The 19,674-nt window shown below is 38.5% G+C and overlaps 1 protein-coding gene across 2 annotated transcripts; it reads right to left on the bottom strand.

The window, feature by feature from the left end:
- Positions 1-1,541: 1,541 nt before the first annotated feature.
- edem1 (ER degradation enhancer, mannosidase alpha-like 1) lies at positions 1,542-18,683 on the bottom strand. Of its 2 annotated transcripts, none has more exons than XM_088917614.1 (12): positions 18,110-18,683; positions 16,779-16,851; positions 13,447-13,550; positions 11,443-11,614; positions 10,847-11,030; positions 10,512-10,686; positions 7,441-7,561; positions 6,877-7,047; positions 6,472-6,545; positions 6,003-6,099; positions 5,399-5,581; positions 1,542-3,695 (listed from the first exon to the last, which is right to left on the bottom strand). In XM_088917614.1, the coding sequence occupies exons 1-12, from the start codon at positions 18,577-18,579 to the stop codon at positions 3,606-3,608; spliced, it is 1,914 nt and encodes a 637-aa protein (XP_088773740.1). In that variant the 5' UTR covers positions 18,580-18,683; the 3' UTR covers positions 1,542-3,605. The 2 variants fall into 2 exon arrangements, with proteins under 2 accessions (XP_088773740.1, XP_088773741.1); XM_088917615.1 differs by lacking the exon at positions 1,542-3,695 and adding an exon at positions 4,899-4,950.
- Positions 18,684-19,674: the final 991 nt, after the last annotated feature.

The raw sequence follows: 19,674 nt of genomic DNA on the forward strand, positions 1-19,674 counted from the left end.
TATAGCCCAATATTTTGTAAAAATGTGTTGGGCTGATGCCTTTATCCAAAGCAACTGACATCCGTACCCATATATACAGCTAGGCATTTTACTGAAGCCATCTAAGTGAAATGCCTAAACCCAGAGTACAATATCAGTGTCACTCAGGATATAATCCAACAATTTACCAGTTATGTCTTGAACCCTAACCCCACGTGCAAACTACAACCCCATATAGTCAAAGTAGCAACCAGACTGCAAAAAAATGGAACAACTACTTAATTAACATGCTGAGAATGCCAAGAATTGCTTCATTACCTGGATATACTTGTGAAAGAGAAAAATCGGTTGCAATTTTTTTTATATATAAACAAAGCCCAAAATGTTCATTCCCACACTTCAGAAAAAACTGGAAGATCTTTACAAATATTATGCTCTAAAAGTGGGCATAAACTGGAAAACTTAAAAAATACAAAGAAAAATTCCCTGAGTTACAGGCTTTTGTCTCCTTCAAATAATAGCCCTACTAGTGTCCCTAGGCACCAATGTTGTTGGGATAAAGGAAGACTATGACAGTGCCAAAAGCATGCTTGAACTCCATTGGTCACACACATTAAATAAGAATAACAAACAAACCAAGGCTGTGAAAGGGACATCTTATAATCAACACAACTTTCTGCTAAGTAAGAGCAAAATTCAGATCTAGAGCAAAAACCCTTGAGGGTTCCCAGCTTTTTTTTTTTAATAAGGTGTATAATAACAAGGTTCAACAACAAACCCTTATTCCTTTAACCCTCAGTAAATAATGTATACCTAGTATATTAACTGAGTTAATAAGTTAGTTATGAAGTTCTTAATTACTGAGTACTATTTATATATGTGTTTATATAATATATATATACACAATGCATTCTCTGAGGAAGACATTGAAAATCCTTGCCGTCTAATAACTAATATCTTGCTGCCACTTACGATGAAGTAAAAAAAAGTTTATCAGGTTTCTTTTGCATACACTCACTTTTGCCGAGTGCTGTTTAGACATTTTATAACTAATCTATTAACAGTTCATATACTATGTATTCTTTATCTATCAAGAGTTAATAAAGGAATAATGAAAGGTTTATTATGCACCTTATTAAAAATTAATCAGAAAGATGCTTATCCCTGGAACTGGTCGCAGCAACTGGAACCTATCGCAGAAGTACTGGGTGCAAGATGGAACTATACCTCGGACAGGACACCAGCTCACTGCAGAACAAATGCACACACAGGGCCAATCCAGAAACAATTCAACATGGGCATGATGAGAACATGAAAACACCATAAAAAAAACCCAACAACAACAAAAGCAGCATCTGTGACAAAACAGAAGAGATTCTAATTTTAAGAATTGAACTACTGACTTTGGAAGACCTCATTCAGTGTACATTTGAATGTCAGAAAAGCTTTACAACAAAAGAACATCAGTTAATAATTAAAAACCAAAATTTGCAGAGGTGAAAAAAAACATATCTTAAGGAAGTTACAATTAAAAAGTGAATAACCTAATTGGGAAAATTACATTTTGTAAGGAAAGCTTGTTTTACTTATCACCTTCTCTGTAGTACACCACAGACATTTCTACAAATTTTGCTTGAAATAAATTTGTTGACATACTTGACAAAAATGCACAGGATATTGTTTTTTAATGGCATTTACACAGAAGGACACACCTGTGATCTCAGTTAAAAAAAACAGTCACATGATAAGCAAAACATGTAAATGGATAAAACAGATTATGTATCCTGAATTCATGTTCAGACGAACTTTCTACTTTAAATCTGGGCAAAAGAATGTGGATTATCATTTAACCTGTCTAAGAAATTCATTTGATTAAAATAAGGCTTTTAAAGACTTTATTACTATCCACCCACTACCAATGGCACAATGAGTCACCATGCAACAGATTGTAAGAGATAAAGGTTAATGCAACAAAATAAAAAAATTGCTGACCCGATTTGATTTTTAAATTCTGTCTGCCCAACTACATTGAAAGATCGTGCATGTGAAACATTTTGAGGGAGACGGAATTTAGATTCTTAAAAATAGGAAAACAATGTCTATGGGAAAGCTCAGTCAAGGTTCTTCAAGAAATACATCTTTACTCTAATAATACAGTCAAAACATTATTAATCAAAATCTTAGTCATTTCATTCTAGTACAATCATTTCACCCTCTGTCATATATGATTTCTGTGGTTTTTCACACGGAATGTTTTATGCAATAGCAACAAAAAGAAACTTATAAACCGGGTAGCACTTAGTGAATTTATTGCATTAATCTTCTTAGGATTTAGACCACTTTCATGAAGCACTTGTCAGTTTACCTGAAAGGGCAAAGTTCTGCATCACTGTTTGAAAACAGATTCATTATTACTACAATCCAAGCGGCTTAACACTTTGGACATTGGTAGCACTCTGAACAGCAGTAGTTTATGATCGTTGCTCAGACTATACCACTAAAGATTACAGCCTGTATGAAGTTCGAGTTTTTCACAGATCTGGTCTTTTAGCAGCAGCTCCTTAAACCCTTATCTTAGCCCATCTTTTCTGCAATGAAGAATTACTACAGCAATGCAATTAGCTCATACTGCATTAGCCTTTGAATTAACCACATTTTTCAAAGCACAGGCCCTCACTGTAGTGTAAACATTGTATTCCTGGACTGATTGGGAAAACATAGCATCTCAGGATAACATTTACAGAAATAACTTCAAATACAACTAGTTCAGTAACAATATAGGAAAAAGTCTTAACACTTCAGAAAAAAACGGAAGACAAGTCCTACAAGGGGTAGTTATGGATAAATTGTTCATAAAAGACTAAAGGTTAAGACTGTTTCAATAAGATATTATAGTATTGCATATAGTGTGTATACTATATGTACACTATACATTATAAAATAACTTAAAAAGTGATACTTATTAAATGGCTTAAAATAGTGTCCATATCTTATTATAAAACTGGTCTTTTCTTTAATAAAAAATATATCTGTACTTTAATTGGTAATGCACATGTAATGTATGATGCACGTGAATTTAAATCAGTAACTTTGCATTGCGGTCGTTAGCAAATGTGCCTTTTCAGATTTTTCCTCTAACCTGAACTTTAATCAAATAGAAGGAGAATTGGGAAATGTTATGATCTGTGAACGTGGTACAGAAGCACATCTGTAAATTCCTGGAAAAAAATACAAAAACACCTGACAAGGCAGAGCCCAGAATATGGAACCAACTTATCATCCAATAAGTTAAATGTTTGCATTAATTAAAAAAAAAAACATATTGAAAACTATTAATTAAAAATGACAGAAATCCATATCCTGTGCAATCCTCTGTGATTAGGCAGAATTTCAGAACACCTTCCACTTCTCAGGAAAAACAAATAAGATTGAAAACCCATTTTACTGAATACCTTTAATAAGCACAAATACCTGAAATCGAGCATATCGGAGGTTCAGAAAAGCTCAACCCATTCACTCCCTCAACACCATGTTTGTACAGAGCTCTTTCCCCTCCCACACACACGTCTTTCTGCAGCACAGCAATGTTCCCACACAGAGTAACTCCTCTCCATCCCAGATCTTCCTCACAGCAGCCCCACCATTTGATCAATCTGTCTCATGTAAACACTCTTCAAGGGCAACGCGTATCGCCTTTCGTCTGGAATCCTGTTGCACTGAAAGCACACAAAAAAAAAGAGAAGCTTTAGTATTCCTGCATATTAAATTTACATCTTCTTAGGCAACTACCTCAACAAACAGCTATAGCTGAAGAAAATCAATTTCCTTAGCCTGCTACTAAATGAAACAAACTGCATAAAGAATTGGAGGCAAGGAAATGTTTTCATCCTCACCAATACATCCTGTACAGTAATACTTGTCACCCCCACCCCCACTATGTAATATCTTATATAGAGGGTACAAAAACAGATGTGGTTGTCTCAATTAATCTTTGCATTGTGATTTAAGATTTCAGATGCAAAAAGGGCCATACAACAATAGTTGAAATTTACAAGTATAAAGAAAAGAAAAACCTAAACTACTGGAAATATTTCTCTAGCGAGGATCACAGTGTTGTTCTACAGAACTACAGATGTCCCTTTCCATCAATTTACATTGTTCTACCATTTGTGCTCTTGAGGGGCTTGGCTGGAAAAGGCTAGCTTGAGTCATGCTACCAGCTGAATGACACTGGAATTGCCTCAGTGGTACTGCATAACCGAATCAATACCAGCTGGGATAGGGTTGGGATTATCTAACCAGGGCTCTCCTATCTTCAGTGAAACAATGACCTTCCGTAACTACCTGGGTGAATGTAAGCTCACAGTGATGTCAGTGCAGGAAGCGCCTCTCCTCCAATAAGTACTGAATCTCCTACACTATACATCACTGCAGAGCGAGAAATGTGTGAAAAGAGGAATAGACTAATAAGTGAAAAGGTCAGAGGAGCTGATCAGTCCTTTCGGCTTCTCCCCATCTAGTTACATTAGCCATTTTACAGAAGTGCGATTCTCTGATAAAGGACAGATAAATCAATTTGAAGTGGGAGGTTATTTAAAAAGTTTAAATAAGAGCACGCATGTCTCTAAACCCGTACATCACACAGGACAAAACATATACCCAACTGACACTATCCCTTGCGTATTTATAGTCAGAAACCACTTCATTATATATATCAAGACCACAGACATTATACAAGTCTGAACTGACAATAGAAAGTAGTCTGCAGTCAGATTTTTACCACATGACTAATACAATAATGAAAAGCACACAGTTCATTAACATCTGCCAAACGCTTTGTACAATTATAGACTGTAAGAAAGTACGTAATGAAGTAGGAATTCTGCAAGTCACGATTAGCAAACCGTAAACATGCTTACCTAGTTCAACATTAATAACTAAGCAGAGTCAGTGAAACCAGCGAGTACTGGGCTAGGAAGAATAAAACGGAAAAATTTCACTAGGGTGGCACGGTAGCACAGTGGTTAGCATTGCTGTCTCACAGCACGAGGGCTCTGGGTTCAATTCTAGACCTGCTATCTGTGTGGAGTTTGTATGTTCTCCTTGTGTGCACTAGTTTGCTTCCAGGTTCTCCAGTTTCCTCCCACGGTCGAAAAAAAATATACTGGCAGGTAAATTGGCTTCTGAGAAAAATGACCCTGGTGTGAGTATGTATGCGTCTGTGTCTGTGCGCATCCTGCAATAACCTGGTGTCCCACCCAGGGTGTACCTTGCTTGCGCCCATTAGGCTCCCGCTCCCCAGTGACCCCGAACTGGATGAAGCAGTTCAAAAATGGATGGATGGATTCTTTACTGAAAGCAAGCAGACACTAACAAAGCTCCAAGATGCCCCTAAGGCCCATTAGGGTGAAAATCTTACATTGCTGGTGTTGGCTGGAGGCATATTTGGCTTTTCCCTGTCTGCGTGCAGGGTTTCGTCCCCAGGGAAGAGATCCCGCCAAGCTTTCTCTCGGAAGCGCTCGTCTATCGGTACAACGTGGCCCTCAGTGGTGAAGATGTACTTATTCTCAGACTTGTGCAAAGGGTTATCTTCATCAAACAGCTGGAAATTAAATAAAACGAACTCAGTTTTCTCTTACATTATTACAAGCACACATTCCCTGCACTGTATTTGTGGCAATAAAATGTCACTTTACCAGATTAAGGATCTTAAAACAAAAGCATGAGTGAGCTGAGGAGAACTATACAGAGCTTACAAACATCTTTGCTTTTTTATTCTTTATACTACAAAATGGAGTTAATTATATTGTAAAGTACTGGGGTCTTAATTACTCTGGGCATAAAACAAGGAAACAAAATACTAAAAACAAACTATATAAAATATAAACATTGAAACAGATGTAAACAAGGACACATTACCATCAGCAATGAATACAAAATTTCTAAAATAATTGATGTTTTTCTGGAACATCCCCAACATATTCATATTAAAACCCTCATAGATCAGGAAATGTAACACATACCAGATACAAATATTTACAAGTTTCACTGAGGAAAAAGCTCTCCATTCTGTCTTCTTTGGACTTGTCTACCACATGATGAAGAGTGGCATACCCACATCTGTGGAAAAAGATGCAAACACTTCAGGCTTTTTGATATTTCTGACACTATACAAACCCAAAGACAATGGCAGATGGATAAAAAGTATTTTGCGTCTCTATAGAAAGTTGTAGGGGAGCCGTGTCAGTGTGCAAGCTGGAAAGCAACTAGCAGAAATAAATTCCGCTCTGAAATGGAGAAAGCAGTAAAAAAACATGTCTCAGTGATGAAGCCTTCTTAGCACATGTGGGAATGAAAACAGGACTTTTTACCACACCTCCATGTTCCGCATCCATGCTGCACTATGTACAGGAATAAGGCTTTAGATGAAATGTAAGGTTTCTCAATGAAATTCTTCTATACATTCATTTGCTTTTCCTTTGAACCACTTACCTGACTTTGGTATTTTTTTCAAGGCTTTGAAGGATATCCATTCCAACATGCAAATAAAAGGGATTCTTGGTAGCCTGTGCAATAAGGAATACACCATTTAAAAGTAGTTCTATCCATTTCCAACAAAATTTTTTTCCCCCCAACTAGTCTAGACTATGGACAATCATCTTGGAATACATTTTCACATTGTACGTCTTCACAAAAAATATAATTCCATTATGCAGCTTTGACAATTTCTGACACACAACAGGTGAGCTTTGAATTACTGGATTCAGGTATATCATAGTTGTTCATCAATAATAATTGCTGATTAATTTTTTAATGTATTCATTTTATAAATATTTAACTCTTCGGTATGAGAATTACCCATTTTTAAGAGTGCTAGCAATTTAAAGAGCACAGTACCTGATATAAAAGGTAGGTGGACTCCACTAGCTCAGGTCTTAGTGGGTAGAAAAGGACATCTGGTGCCTGTAGCTGCCAGTTGTACCTCTCTGGTAGAGCACCGAATCTCTTCCATATGGCATAATAAAAGGCGTGCAAGCAGATTGCATTTTCTATATCTCCATTTAACACCTGAAAATTAATTTAAAAACAGTGTCACCTTCAAGACCATGATCATAATTAGAATGCTGTGCCTAAAGTATGGAAAGCAAGCCTTTAACTGCAAAAATCATCAGACTTCAACTTTATCAAACCCCAAATGCATTAACCTTAACTGTTTTCTCAACAAATTCTTTGAATGTGATGTCTGGAGCCACCCTACGGAAGACTGGCTGCCGATCATGCCTCACGATGTACAGGGACATACCGTTTCACCCCAAGAGCAGTCTCCTCCTAGGCTGCACCAAGATCAGAGGAAACTAAAGCTTACAGTGAATGCAGCCATTTTGGGTAACTTGCACTAATATAATAAAGCAACTTTATTATACAAATAGACAGAAGTAGACAAAAAGTCACATTTTATACCTGAAGACCAGGGAAAAAAGCCTGAAGGGAGTCTATCCAGGTGTTCATGATCTGTCCGTTGAACATGTTCACGTTGACATAAAGTGGGGGATCGCCCTCCCCTTCATTGCAGGACTCCCGCCTACAAACACGGGGAATGGACACACAAAGCGAAACAAATTACGGATTTTAATAGGCATCGTCTGAAAGACTAAATCTTGCATCACAACTTCAAACCCGGATCATGTCACCAGCTATCTGTGACCCCAAGCAGAACTACACAAATAGCTCAGTACCACCAGGGTACTCTTTGGGTTTGTGGGCCATGACTTTCTTCGGTTCCGGTGAAACAGTGACCTTTGAACTTTCCCAGGCATCTGCCGGGTCATAATGACGCCTCTTCCAGTCCAAGACGAACCTCCTGTACGTTGCTGCATAGCATGTCAAAAGATGCTCGATGGATGAGCTGGGCAGAGGAGCCTGTCTCTCACTTTGAAACCATGTGTTCCAGGCAGTTTTATCAGAAAACAATTTAGAGCCTAGAGCCCACATTTAAAAGCCTGTATGGATGGGGCTTCATGTGGTTTTGTGATCATAAACACATAAGATGCATGGTGCTTGCATTTACAGAGCCATGCAACTTGTTTCAAAACAAAAAAGCAGTTCTGGCATGGAATATAAGCGTATTCTTGGTTCTTAAACTAAAAAATGTTCATCACAAATGCCTTTAATTATTCCAGCTGCATAAAACAATTATACCGAGTGTGGTTTTACTCAGGGTTCTAAATGTTTATCCCTGCCTCTGTTAAAGTAAGGGACTTTGAAGATATGACTCAATATTGTGAAAACTATAAAGTTAGTGTCCATCAATCTATAATAAAACTGCACTGGCAGAAGAGTAGCACCACACAGATATCTGTATGTTAAACCCTTTCATAAATGTTCTAAATTAAATATATAAATAATGCAACTCTGAATAACACAATTTGACATGACAACTGTTGGACTAGTTATACTAGCAGGATCTGAACATGGCTCCAGGCTTCCATCTTGAATGTCTTCTGTAGCACTAAATGATCAGTGCTCTGACACTGTTTCAGTTCTGCTTTAGTTCAAACTGATTTCCCTCTCCAGGCAGGATCTAGCATGATTCAGAATGAAGGAACTACAGTTTACAAATAAAAATAGCAGGTAGGTTTCTTCACACACAAAACTGCAAATGGAGTGTTGACGAGCCACTTCACCATGACATAGTGACCGTATATACTGAAAAGACTACATTTCACTTGAAACAGTGAAAATGTTTCAAATAATTATGATTAATAACGCTAAACAAACCTCCCCTACTCAGAGGGTAAGCTTCTTTAAATTGGCATCTAGTGAAGATTTAATATCTGCTAACTGCACAGCAAAGAGAGATGTTAGTTGTAAAATACATAACTAATAATGCAAGACACTCCAGATTAGATTATGGTGCTGTCTAGTATTTTGGAAATTATGGTTTGTAAAAACCTCTTGAAGCAAATGTGTACCAAGGTTTGATTTCACCAGAGAACCCATAACTGTGAAGCAGCCGAGCACAGTGTCACATTGCCATACTGATCAGAACTGAAGTAATACCAAGTTTAATTTCTCTTAAGGAAGTTTGGAGAAATGCATTTTGCACATGCACCTACTTCCTAATGTACCAAGAAAGTCTAATGTAAATAAGTCTAAGTACTGTTTTCCAATTTAGAAGGTGCTGAAATAAGTGTTTCTGCTACTTAACGAATGAATTTTAACAACAACTTCAATCCACGAAAGCAGATTGGATTAGTAATATTCTTTTAAGAGAAAATTAACAGGTGTAGACAATCTACACTCTCAGTCAGGTTTGTTTGTGAGAAAGGTGCAGTGAGTTTATTATGTATGCATACAGGAACTGCTCAGCTACAAAAGCTGTAGGCAATTCAGAGTACCAGCTGGGACTTTCCCATTTATCTAGTCAAACAATTACACAGAAACAAGCGCAGAAGAGGAAGCCTTTCCTGAGGAGTGATACCACTCCAAGGGAGTAGTTAACATATTAAGCAAAGATATCGTAGAACAGAGACAGCTTATTTACAACTCCAGATATCCACCCGCCACTAGTCCTTGAACATTATTTTTAAGTCCAGCGCAATTTCAGCTCCACAAATCTTACCTGACAACATCTGTTACTCTTCAAACAATTTCTCTGTCCACAATATGCTCTTAAACACTTTCCTGCACAGGTTATACCATGTTGTATATGCAAAGCTATACCCTTGTTTTGAGGCTGGCCTACCAAATTACTCTGTACTTTGTAAAATAAAGGAAGGCCTGAAAATGTATGGCCCTAGACACAAGTATGATGTATTGCTAAATTCTGCACCAGAAACTTGCAGTAGTAAACATCTTCCACTGATTTATCAACTGCTTAGGTTACAGAAGTATCTGCACAGGAAGAACTGCAATGCTATTTTTATATTTCAGAGTTAGAAAGAATCTGCATTGATGGTTCATTTCAAACCACAATAAAAGTAAAATGTACACAGTAACTAGCAAAATCTCCAATCTACATCACAAAATAGACAGTTTTAAGGTGTGCGTAGCGCCATATTGCGTGATTCAGAACAAGGCAGCAAGACTTCCAGTGACGTGTTGTGGCCTTATGACATTGTAAACAGGCTTGAGAATAGATTTCTTTTAATCCAATAGAAATATGGGTTTCAATTTTGACGGTTTTGCCAACAAATACTACTCGTTAATTCTGCATGCAGATCACATTGTAACATTTATGCCGCGAAATGTCTGCTGCACATCCTGTACTTCTTCGCTCATACATCGCATTACATTAATCATTACAGTGTTATGCGGCCCCTGTGGCTCACGTCGCAATTCGTGGGAACTCGGATGCGAGTTTGCAACAACATGGCGACTTACAGTACTTTCACACAGTTCACGATTTTGTGTTTAATTCGAAATGTATTAAATTTTTCTATAATATCAATTAATTTATTTTGTTACTGAGATTTAATTACCGGTCTGAGAGTTCCCCTTTACAAACCGAGGAGTCGACATTTCATACTGACCCTCTTCTCATATGGCTCTGAATGCTCTCATAAGCAGCATGAAACATCTTGTAGTCCTCTTTTTCTCCAAACAGAATATAAGATTTGAGCAGATACTCATAGAAGGAGTCCATCCCGGCGCCCAGTCCACTTTGCTTGCCAACCCACTGACCCGTCTGGATGTTGATCACGTTGCCTAAGTTGAAAAAGGAAAGAACAACAAAAGATCGCATTAATCGTCCAGGGCACGACAACCTGGTTTACTCTTCTAAGCTCTAAACGAAATGGTGGACTGCTTGATCTGCTGAACTGTCAAAAGGAACTGCATTTTGTAGAGAGATCTCAAGCAGACTTACCCAATAGGCCTGTCTCATTGCTCCTGAAGTTCCAAAGGGCTTTAACAGCCCTTCGTGCCACCCACTCAAATGTTGAGTCTCCCAGAAGGCGGCTAAGAATCCCAAACTCCACCAGTAAGGAGCCAGCACCAGCTGTGCACGTTTCATTGATGCTGTTGGGAGGAACACCATTCTTCAAGTTCACCTTTGACAAGAGAGACCGTTTTTGATGTCAAACATCCAATGAACAAAAAAAAATACTTATTTTAAAATAAAGAAATATGCTTAATATAAATTTAATATGTACAAAAGAATACTTGCTTTTAAAACTGGACTTGAAAGGGGTGCAGTCCACGTAAGCTGAATAAACTGTCTTTGCCATTTTGACAGCACTTGCTTAATATACACCAATTTAATCTTTCTTTTACACTGGAATAGTTTGTATCCATTATGACCATGTCTATGGTGATTTCAAAAGCCTGAAATCCAAAGAGCAATTATGCTGACTGGCAAATTTCAATGGAGACAGCAGAGATTGAAAACCAAGTTACAGTACCAGCTCTTCTCTTTAAATATTCCCGAGATAGCGTGTCTAATAGTTGGAAGTCACCACTTACACGAGGATAAGGAATCCCTGTGCTGGTGTTCTCAAAAGCAGGAAGGAGCCTGACGGCTAAATCCCGAGCCAGATGCAGAAGCTCATTGTCATAATCCACCAGGCCAATATTGCCAAATGGCTGCTTGGAGTCAGTCAGCAGGATATGCGCCGAAATCAAGCTGCCTAGAATCCTGTGGAGACAGTTTAGAGAAACAGTGAACCCATAACTTAACAGATGCTTTCACCTAATGTGACTAGCAATCAAAACAATTCATGCACTGAAAAAAAGTAATATAAAAAATAATGCATTGCAGTGAGCAGCCATGACCACAATCAAAAATACGATCATGCAGATATAAAAAAAAACTAACAGCTGGAGTGCAAAATCCACCAATTTTATATTTTACTGCCTTGTGAAGAACCAAAGACAGTTAACTTTGGTGTGACAGGAGTACTAACGGAATAATTTGCATTGGTGGTTTTCCCATGTGTACGTTTAACCATTTGAATGCATTTAAAGTAGATTGCAAATTTTATGTTGCGTGAAAATGTTGTCACCGACAGTAACCAAAACAAGGCTTCAAAGACATGCATGTTTTAAATAAGAAAAAAACAGAACTGCACTAGTGAGAAGGAGAAAGCTAAAAGGGCACAAACACACAGGAGTATGTTTTTGGAGCAAACGTCACTGGTAGCTGTCGAATAAATATGGATGCTGGGGCCCCAGTGTGGCACCAGATTGAAAAACAAAAGAGATGAATGAATACCTGTTGTCTGAGCCTTCGATAAGAAATCTCTGTCAAGAACAGAGGCTAAACTGTTGGCACAGAGCTAATGGGTCCCAAAAGCTGGGACTAAAGACATATTCCGTAGCTATGGTCAATTCACAGAATTCTCCAAGATGCAGATCTCAGTCCTGATAGGACACCAGAGCAGACAGAAATAGAAAAATTAACTCTGGGATCCACACAGAGAGCGAAGATAATGGCTTCGGCCACATGTACAGGGTGCAGACTGTGTGATGATCACACAGGCCGAGTGAGAACAGAAGGAGCAGACAGCACAGCAGCAAGGAGATCAAGGAAAGATCCAGGAGGTTTAAATCAGTGGAGCAGCTTAAGGGTCTCTGGATTTTCTACAGTGTGAAGTGGATGCCTTCCAAGAGGTCTTTGCAGACTGCACAGGGAAACTTGTGGCAATCTGTTTCTGAAAGTCCATGCATGCTCAAGAAGGCGAGCTGACTAGATTCTTCAGTTTGCTATGTAAGGTATGTGGTATATTTTCAACTTAATTACAATTCAGTCTTCATAATTAGAAGGTTCAGTTATTGGAAACTGAAAATCTAGGTGTACAGGGGATTTGCTCGGAAATGCCTGGACAGACAGAAAATATCTGCAGGTCCTCACTGGCTGCAGAGTTGATGAGGTGATGTCAGCTTTGTCTGCAGAAGTGAAGTCTGAGCTAGATGGTAGAGTATCAGCACTACCACTTTCTTACCATTTAAAAAAAGGCACAAAACAAACTGCAGGACACCGGGGTGAACTCAAATGCCAGTAAAAGCTAAAAGCTTAAGCATAGCAAGGCAGATACAATAAACGGTCCAATGTTGAGCAGGTATCAGTGGAATTCTCAAGAACAACAGGTAAGACAAGTGAGCAGTAGCAGTACAGTAGTGCTTGAGCAAAGAATTCTGGGAAAGAATGTTCCTGTTGAACTGGTATCATGCATAACAAAAATTAACAATGAAATACAGCCCGACATAAGTACTTTTCTATCAGACTGCACAGTGCATACTCTACAGGGAAAGCAGAAGAAATAAGACACTATAGATCTTCACAGATGTACAGGCTGTGGAGACAGAGCAACAGCAGTTAAGCTTAATACAATAAGAGCACTTGACAGTCAATTTAGTTTATTAGGGACTTTTTTAAAAAACTTATTTTTAAATTACATGTGGCAGACATTCAAGGTAATGCATGTGATTGGACTGAGAACTAATTAATGAATAGAAGATGTTACCCACCTGATATTAGCCTCAAACACCTGAACAGTGGAGTCTTTGTCAAAGGAGACCGTATCAATCACAAGTTTGACAGCTCTGTGAAACTCTGAAACATTCCCCAATACCTGGGAAAGAAGTGACAGGCTGTAAACTTTGAAAAGCATACATAAAGTTAGGTAAAAACAAAACTCTTACTTTACTGCAGGCCTGAGAAATATATTTATTTCCTTGTTAAATGTGTATTTGCTAGGTTATTCCTACTCTAAAGAAATAAATTACTAAGCCCAAGTAGCCTAATTATTCCACAGGACCAAAGTGTTCCTGAATGAATCATTTATAAAATTATTCTACATATCCAAAGTGATTTTACAAACATTTTAGAAGCACAGTATTTAACTGAATTTGTATATTGTGAACCAAGATTTTCTGCTTTCATTAAAGAGTTAAACTACTTCCTGTACAGTATATATAGTATGTTAGGGGTTCACACTGTAAAAGTTTAATAGGTGACAGCTTTCACTGGATGTAATCCTCCTACACCTTTATTTAAAATTTGAAAGGTGAAACAGCTGTATAAAGCAAAGGGCACAGAGAATACCACTGAAGAATACCAAATTTCAAGTTTGGAATAAAAACACATCCATTATAAGAAACCTGCTTATTCCTGGTATTGCTTTTTCCCCCAAATATCAGCAATACCAGGTCTGTAGTCATCTGAAGTCTGTCCAGGAAGCATACAGTGCAAGGCAAGATGATACCCTGGATGGGACACCAGTACAAATAAAAGACACCCATGCACACATAGCGACAGTTCAAAGGCACCAATTAGGTTTAGAGGAAACCAGGGCACTCAGGAAAATCCATGCAAACCTGAGGAACCACTTGTGGTTATATTTTGCAAATAACTGCTTTATTTTTTTATTATCATAGTGATTCATCAGGATGTAAACCAAAGCAGGGAGTCCTGTAGGACTCACTCTTGAGACAGTGCTACACATTGGTATTGTGTTCCAACTATCTGAGACTTATCATGAAAGCAAAAATAAAGAACATGGTGCAAACAACACCTCACAGCTCATCAGGATCCCTGCTTACAGCTTTTACTTAAAGCAGGTGTTCATTTACAGTTGACCAAGTCCCACTTTTAACCCAGCACTTTCGCATAAAGTCTTGAGCTAACCAACCAAAAGCAGAAGAACAAGAGACGTTGTTCTAAGAATGATGTAGTTAACTAAGAGGGGGTCATTAACTTTGAAACACACAGGTGGCTTTCAACTCTAAAGGTTTATTTCCGAGAGTTAATCTAGGCATATTATGACAGGAGATATTTATTCCAACTGCAGCGCAAATCCCAAGACAAAACAGAAGAACTCAATTAAAAGACCATGTTGCAGTTATGCAACGCCCACTACAGACAGGACATGCAGTCCGGATGAAAGCAAGAGGGAATGATGAGCACAGGAGACCTGGGGTACTGCACACTCTGTAAAGACATGGTTGCAATGATAAGTGATGGCATGAGAAGTGTAACAGTGATGGGATGAGGTGTATTCTGCCACAGGCCCACACTTGCAGCTGCTTGCTCATTATCTACCACAGAGTCACAAAAGCAACAAACACCGGAAGCACCACAGTACATATGTACAGCAGTTAGGTTGCCAAGTACAGCATTAAAAAGATAAGGCTGAGGCACACCTGCATTAGCAATACAGTATATAGAATTTGGCAATACTTTCCAAAACCTGCATGAACTTCAACAAGAATAAAAAGTAATGACCGAAGGTGAATTCAATCAGAGCTTCCAGTCTCAAGAATCCATGCTATGGTTGTCTAATATACAAGCTGTCACACAACAAGTACACACGGATTGTGTGGGTTGAGCTCAACATCATAGATAAATTATTTTCTCACAGTGATAGAAGATTTAAGTGAGATCAGGAGACACTTCAACATCATTTAGGACACATTGGTCAGATTCTTCCGATTTGGGCACTATGGTACAAGCACGATATTTCAGATGTCAAGACATTATAAAGGAGAGCAACCAGACTTAATTCTGGGTCTGAAGAAACTGCAATATTCAGATTAGGGTAACTGAACAAATGTTTTATTTTTAGAGAAAATTACATATCACCAGCAACGGATGCAGCCAAGCCAGAAGGAATACAGGTGAAGTTCCACCTGAAGCATCATAGAAATCTGAAATACACTTCCTAACCCGGCTGTTGAAGCTGACACTGCGGGCTCCTTGATGAAGTTCTTGAATTATTAAGCTACTAGTTGCCAGATGAACCTCATGAGCTGAACAGACTTTGATCTCATGCATAAACTTTATGTTCTCACGCTCATATCAACTCCATGACAAAGGAAGTGGGCAAGAACTTTAGAGAGGGTGAAAAATAAGAGACGTTTGTACGCCCAACTGAAAACTCTCAGCTTGTTGATCCAAGGATTGCATCCAGCAGTTACTCGAGAGATCTTGCAAGGTCCCGAGGAACAACCAATGTACGGGTAGTTAACTCCAGACAACTTGTGTAAAGAAGTGCCACTTACTTCCAATGCTGCAGGCACTTCTTGGTTTACTGCTTGCACCCTTACTTTAGAAAAACAAAGGTCTGCAAACCATGGTGTAATTTGGTAGTTTAGTAACCAAGTAATTCTAAAAATTTGGAGAGCTGTTTCTTTAAGGTGCCCTGAGGTTGAATCTTAACTACTCTATCTGGCTGGGAAACCCATTCCAGATACCCACACCTCTTTGAGTAAGGAAGGGTTGCCTATTCTCTGTCCTAAGTGAATTCCCCTTAAGTTTCCAATTGTCACCACATGTCCTTGCTTCACTGCTGAGTGTGAAAAAGCACAGTGGGCTGAACTATGTTTACCCCCTTAGAACTGTGTATAACCATATCAAATCTCCTCTCAATCTCCTCTATTCTACAAGGTACAGATTTAAGACTCTTAACCTGTCTGTATGCAACAGTCTCCCTGAGACCAGGAATAACTTTAGTTGCTCTCCGCTGAGCTCTTTCCAAGCGAATAATAACTGCTCTGAGGTATTGTGACCAAACCTGAACACAGAACTCAAGTTAAACACTAATTGTGGAGTATGACGTTATCCACTAGATTTACTTTGCCCATACCTATGCCAGTCTGAATGCTCTGTTCAAAAGTAAAAGATTCATTTTCTTGAATCTGTAAATGACATTACTGAAAAATCAAGTATTGTTCTCTGTACCCTATTTGTTTATAGACCTGACTGATATAGTAAGAGTATAATTCACTGAAACCCCATACAAGACATGGTATCTCTGTATCTATGGAGCTACGCTTTTGTCAGCAAAATGTGGAATACTTACCAACAGCGTATCAAGCGTGTCAATGAGCGTCAATGAATAGTTTCCTAAGACATCGTTGATATTGATGTTGGACCTGAAAAAAACCAGATCTCTATAAAAACTTGTGGGATTAAAGAATGTTACCAGTAAATTGTGGCAGTGGTGAGGGCGCTACAAAATAATTGATGTCATATCTTGAATCAAGCTTGAAACACTCCATAGCTCATTTAAAGACTTACAGCATTTTAGTAACACATTATATCACCAGATAAACGTTATAAGTTACTTAATATAAAAAACTTTCAGGAAACAAAAGTGTGGAAATATCTGGTGCAGAACGAATAACTGAGCACCACTGACAATACAGGGCTTATTTTCAGACAGCAACTTAACCAATAATTAAACAGTATTTCATGTACTGTATATAAAGTTAAATCGAACTCCCCTGTTATAGACCAGATTGATATCAACAGAAACAATATATCCCTTTTAGAGTTATTTTTGCGAATCCTGAAATAGCAACTGTGGCAGCAAGAGATCCCTTTTTAAAACCAATTTTCTATTCAAATGAACACATTGCAAGTAGTAATGCTAAAATACGGCGTGAATGTCAAAGATCTACAGGTTCTTCAGTCAATGGTTTTCCAAGTCGACTTTAGTTTTTAGTGCTTGTGAATACTACGTAAAAAAGTCCATCTGTAACGTTTTTTTGTGAACAAATCGCTCGCCCGGACTGTAAACCGGCCAGGATATGGCTCGACACTGAATAAACCTACACATTCTAATATAATAAATGTAGTAGAGGTCTAGAAGCATTCAAAAGTTGTCAGAGTTTAAACTTTAAATAGTGGAAAATCTATTGAATAAAGGCCTAGCTGAGTAGCTACAGTAAAGTAACAACAAAAGAGAGTACCGGTTACTGTATTTCCATGCTTAATAGCATTGAGTCCTCTTATGAATTGTAGTAACAAGAACTGAATCGTCTCAAACAACGGGGACCATCTCTTCGGTTTTTGATCCACATATTCGACTAAACTCCCCACCTAGCTGGTTATCATCTAAAAGGTGGCTGTTCCATCTCGAACGTTTATGTCACGATGACCTGAAAGGAAACTTCTTCTAGCAACAACTTAAAATTGCACTGGCGAAGCTTAAAAGCAGTTGTGAAGGAAAACACTCAGACTGAAACACAACCGTAACATACGCAAATGATATGTTCCCAGGTATTCATGGAGAACGGTAACCTACTTATGCATCATCACTGAGTGGAACCACTGTTTGGACTATGGTGCAGTAAATAATGAAGATTGATTACTGAGATTAAGTAAATTGAAAGACGTAGCTAAACTTACGGGTTAAGAACATCGGGTCCTCTTCCTTGGCAGTCAATGGGATTTAGTTCGTCTTTGGGAAACGCGTATTTCATGTAATTTTCATATCCAAAGTAGAACATTTCTTTAGCCATACCCTTCATCTTCGCCTTAAGAGTCTCTGGGAATGTGTTGTATTTCCTCGCGTACTCATCCCTACCGTCCTCAAAGAAATTGAGATAAGAGTTTCCTCGGTCGCATTCACTATTCCTGGGGCAGGATCCACCGTGTTCAGCCCCATTTTCAAGTCCCTGATTAAGCCAGGTGTTACTCCGTGCATTCGCCTTCTCGTTCTCTTTGAAAAGGTCTATCTTTTGCACGTTAAAGTGGAAATTTATAGGAAAGCTTTGATAAAATCCCCAACTAGGTCCCAACCCAAACGCTAACCAAAGGACAAAGCTTAAGGCCAGTCTTAACAAGAGCAGACCAAGCACTATCGACCTCCATTGCATTTTTGCCCCGGCACGGCCTTGAAAACCATACTTCACATACGGCTGTTTTTAAGAAACAGAAAGTTTGATCGTCCTTTTACTTCCCCTTCGCCCCGCAGTCTCTCTCAGCCGTGTTCCTGTCAACAAGGTGAACCTGCCCCCTTTCTGGCATCCGATTGGCGTTCCATCGGGCTGGTCTCCCGGGCACGGCCACCACATGAGGCTCGGGGATTGGGCCTGCTAACCGTCTGTCTCAGACAGGCGTGTCTGGCTGCGGTGTCGTGGCAAGCTCCTCATTCAGTAAATTTCTTAAGCCAATTAAGCAGCCACAAGTAAAAGCAAAACAACGCGATTACGTCTATGCTTTTGGGAGCATGCAGATTAATGCAATGTAGTATTTGCTTAAATTTACCTCATTGTGCGCGATTATTTTTAAGAACATTTAAAACTAGATGGTTTTCGTCTCATAATTTAAAGACGATCAGCAAAAAATCCAGTAATGACATATTAGTGCGGAGGAACAGTAACAGAAATTACGTAGAAGAGTGAGAGTTTCTGCATAGAAACTTTTTGTAATTACCCCGTCGATCAAGGCCATTGATATTGACAGTAGAGACGTAGCGGAGACGATCATTTTCATTATCTACATGTTGTGTTATTTTATAATCTTAGGGAATAATGTAAACCACGAGGTTAAATGTGTCTCGAAATGTCAGAAACATTTAAATAAAAATATTATTCATAAATACAAGTGACCATTCCTTGAGACATTTACTGTTGTTCAGCATTAGGAAAATCCAGCTTCGCACAGCTTCACATGGAGATGGCCAATGTCCTTTTTGCGTTGATAAATTACTGCGAGTTATTCCGACAGTTTTACTTTACTCTTTCAACCTCAATCGGAAGTTATACATTTATTTCAGAAGGAAGTTAGAATGACACTCGTTGAACTAGTTTATCCGCATTCTGCACCCTCTTTCATAATTAAAACATTTCTCAGTACAAAGGTGGAGGTACTGTACTGTACGATCACCTGTTAAAGCACAAAGTGAAAAACATTTCAAATACTGTTTCTAACATATGATATAAAATTGTATATTTTTATCTCGAGGTGAT

The sequence above is a fragment of the Atractosteus spatula genome, chromosome 5 (genome assembly GCF_055471065.1).
Source record: "Atractosteus spatula isolate fAtrSpa1 chromosome 5, fAtrSpa1.hap1, whole genome shotgun sequence".
Taxonomy (NCBI): domain Eukaryota; kingdom Metazoa; phylum Chordata; class Actinopteri; order Semionotiformes; family Lepisosteidae; genus Atractosteus; species Atractosteus spatula.

What these genes read in the sequence shown, in the direction of transcription:
- edem1 (XM_088917614.1), bottom strand. Translation starts at nt 18,579, where the DNA reads ATGCAATGGAGGTCGATAGTGCTTGGTCTGCTCTTGTTAAGACTGGCC. An exon ending in CTTTTTTCCCTGGTCTTCAG is followed by an intron (nt 7,048 to 7,440) that starts GTATAAAATGTG and finishes ATTAATTTTCAG; the next exon opens with GTGTTAAATGGAGATATAGA. An exon ending in CTCCAGCCAACACCAGCAAT is followed by an intron (nt 3,696 to 5,398) that starts GTAAGATTTTCA and finishes GTGTGCTTTCAG; the next exon opens with TGCAACAGGATTCCAGACGA.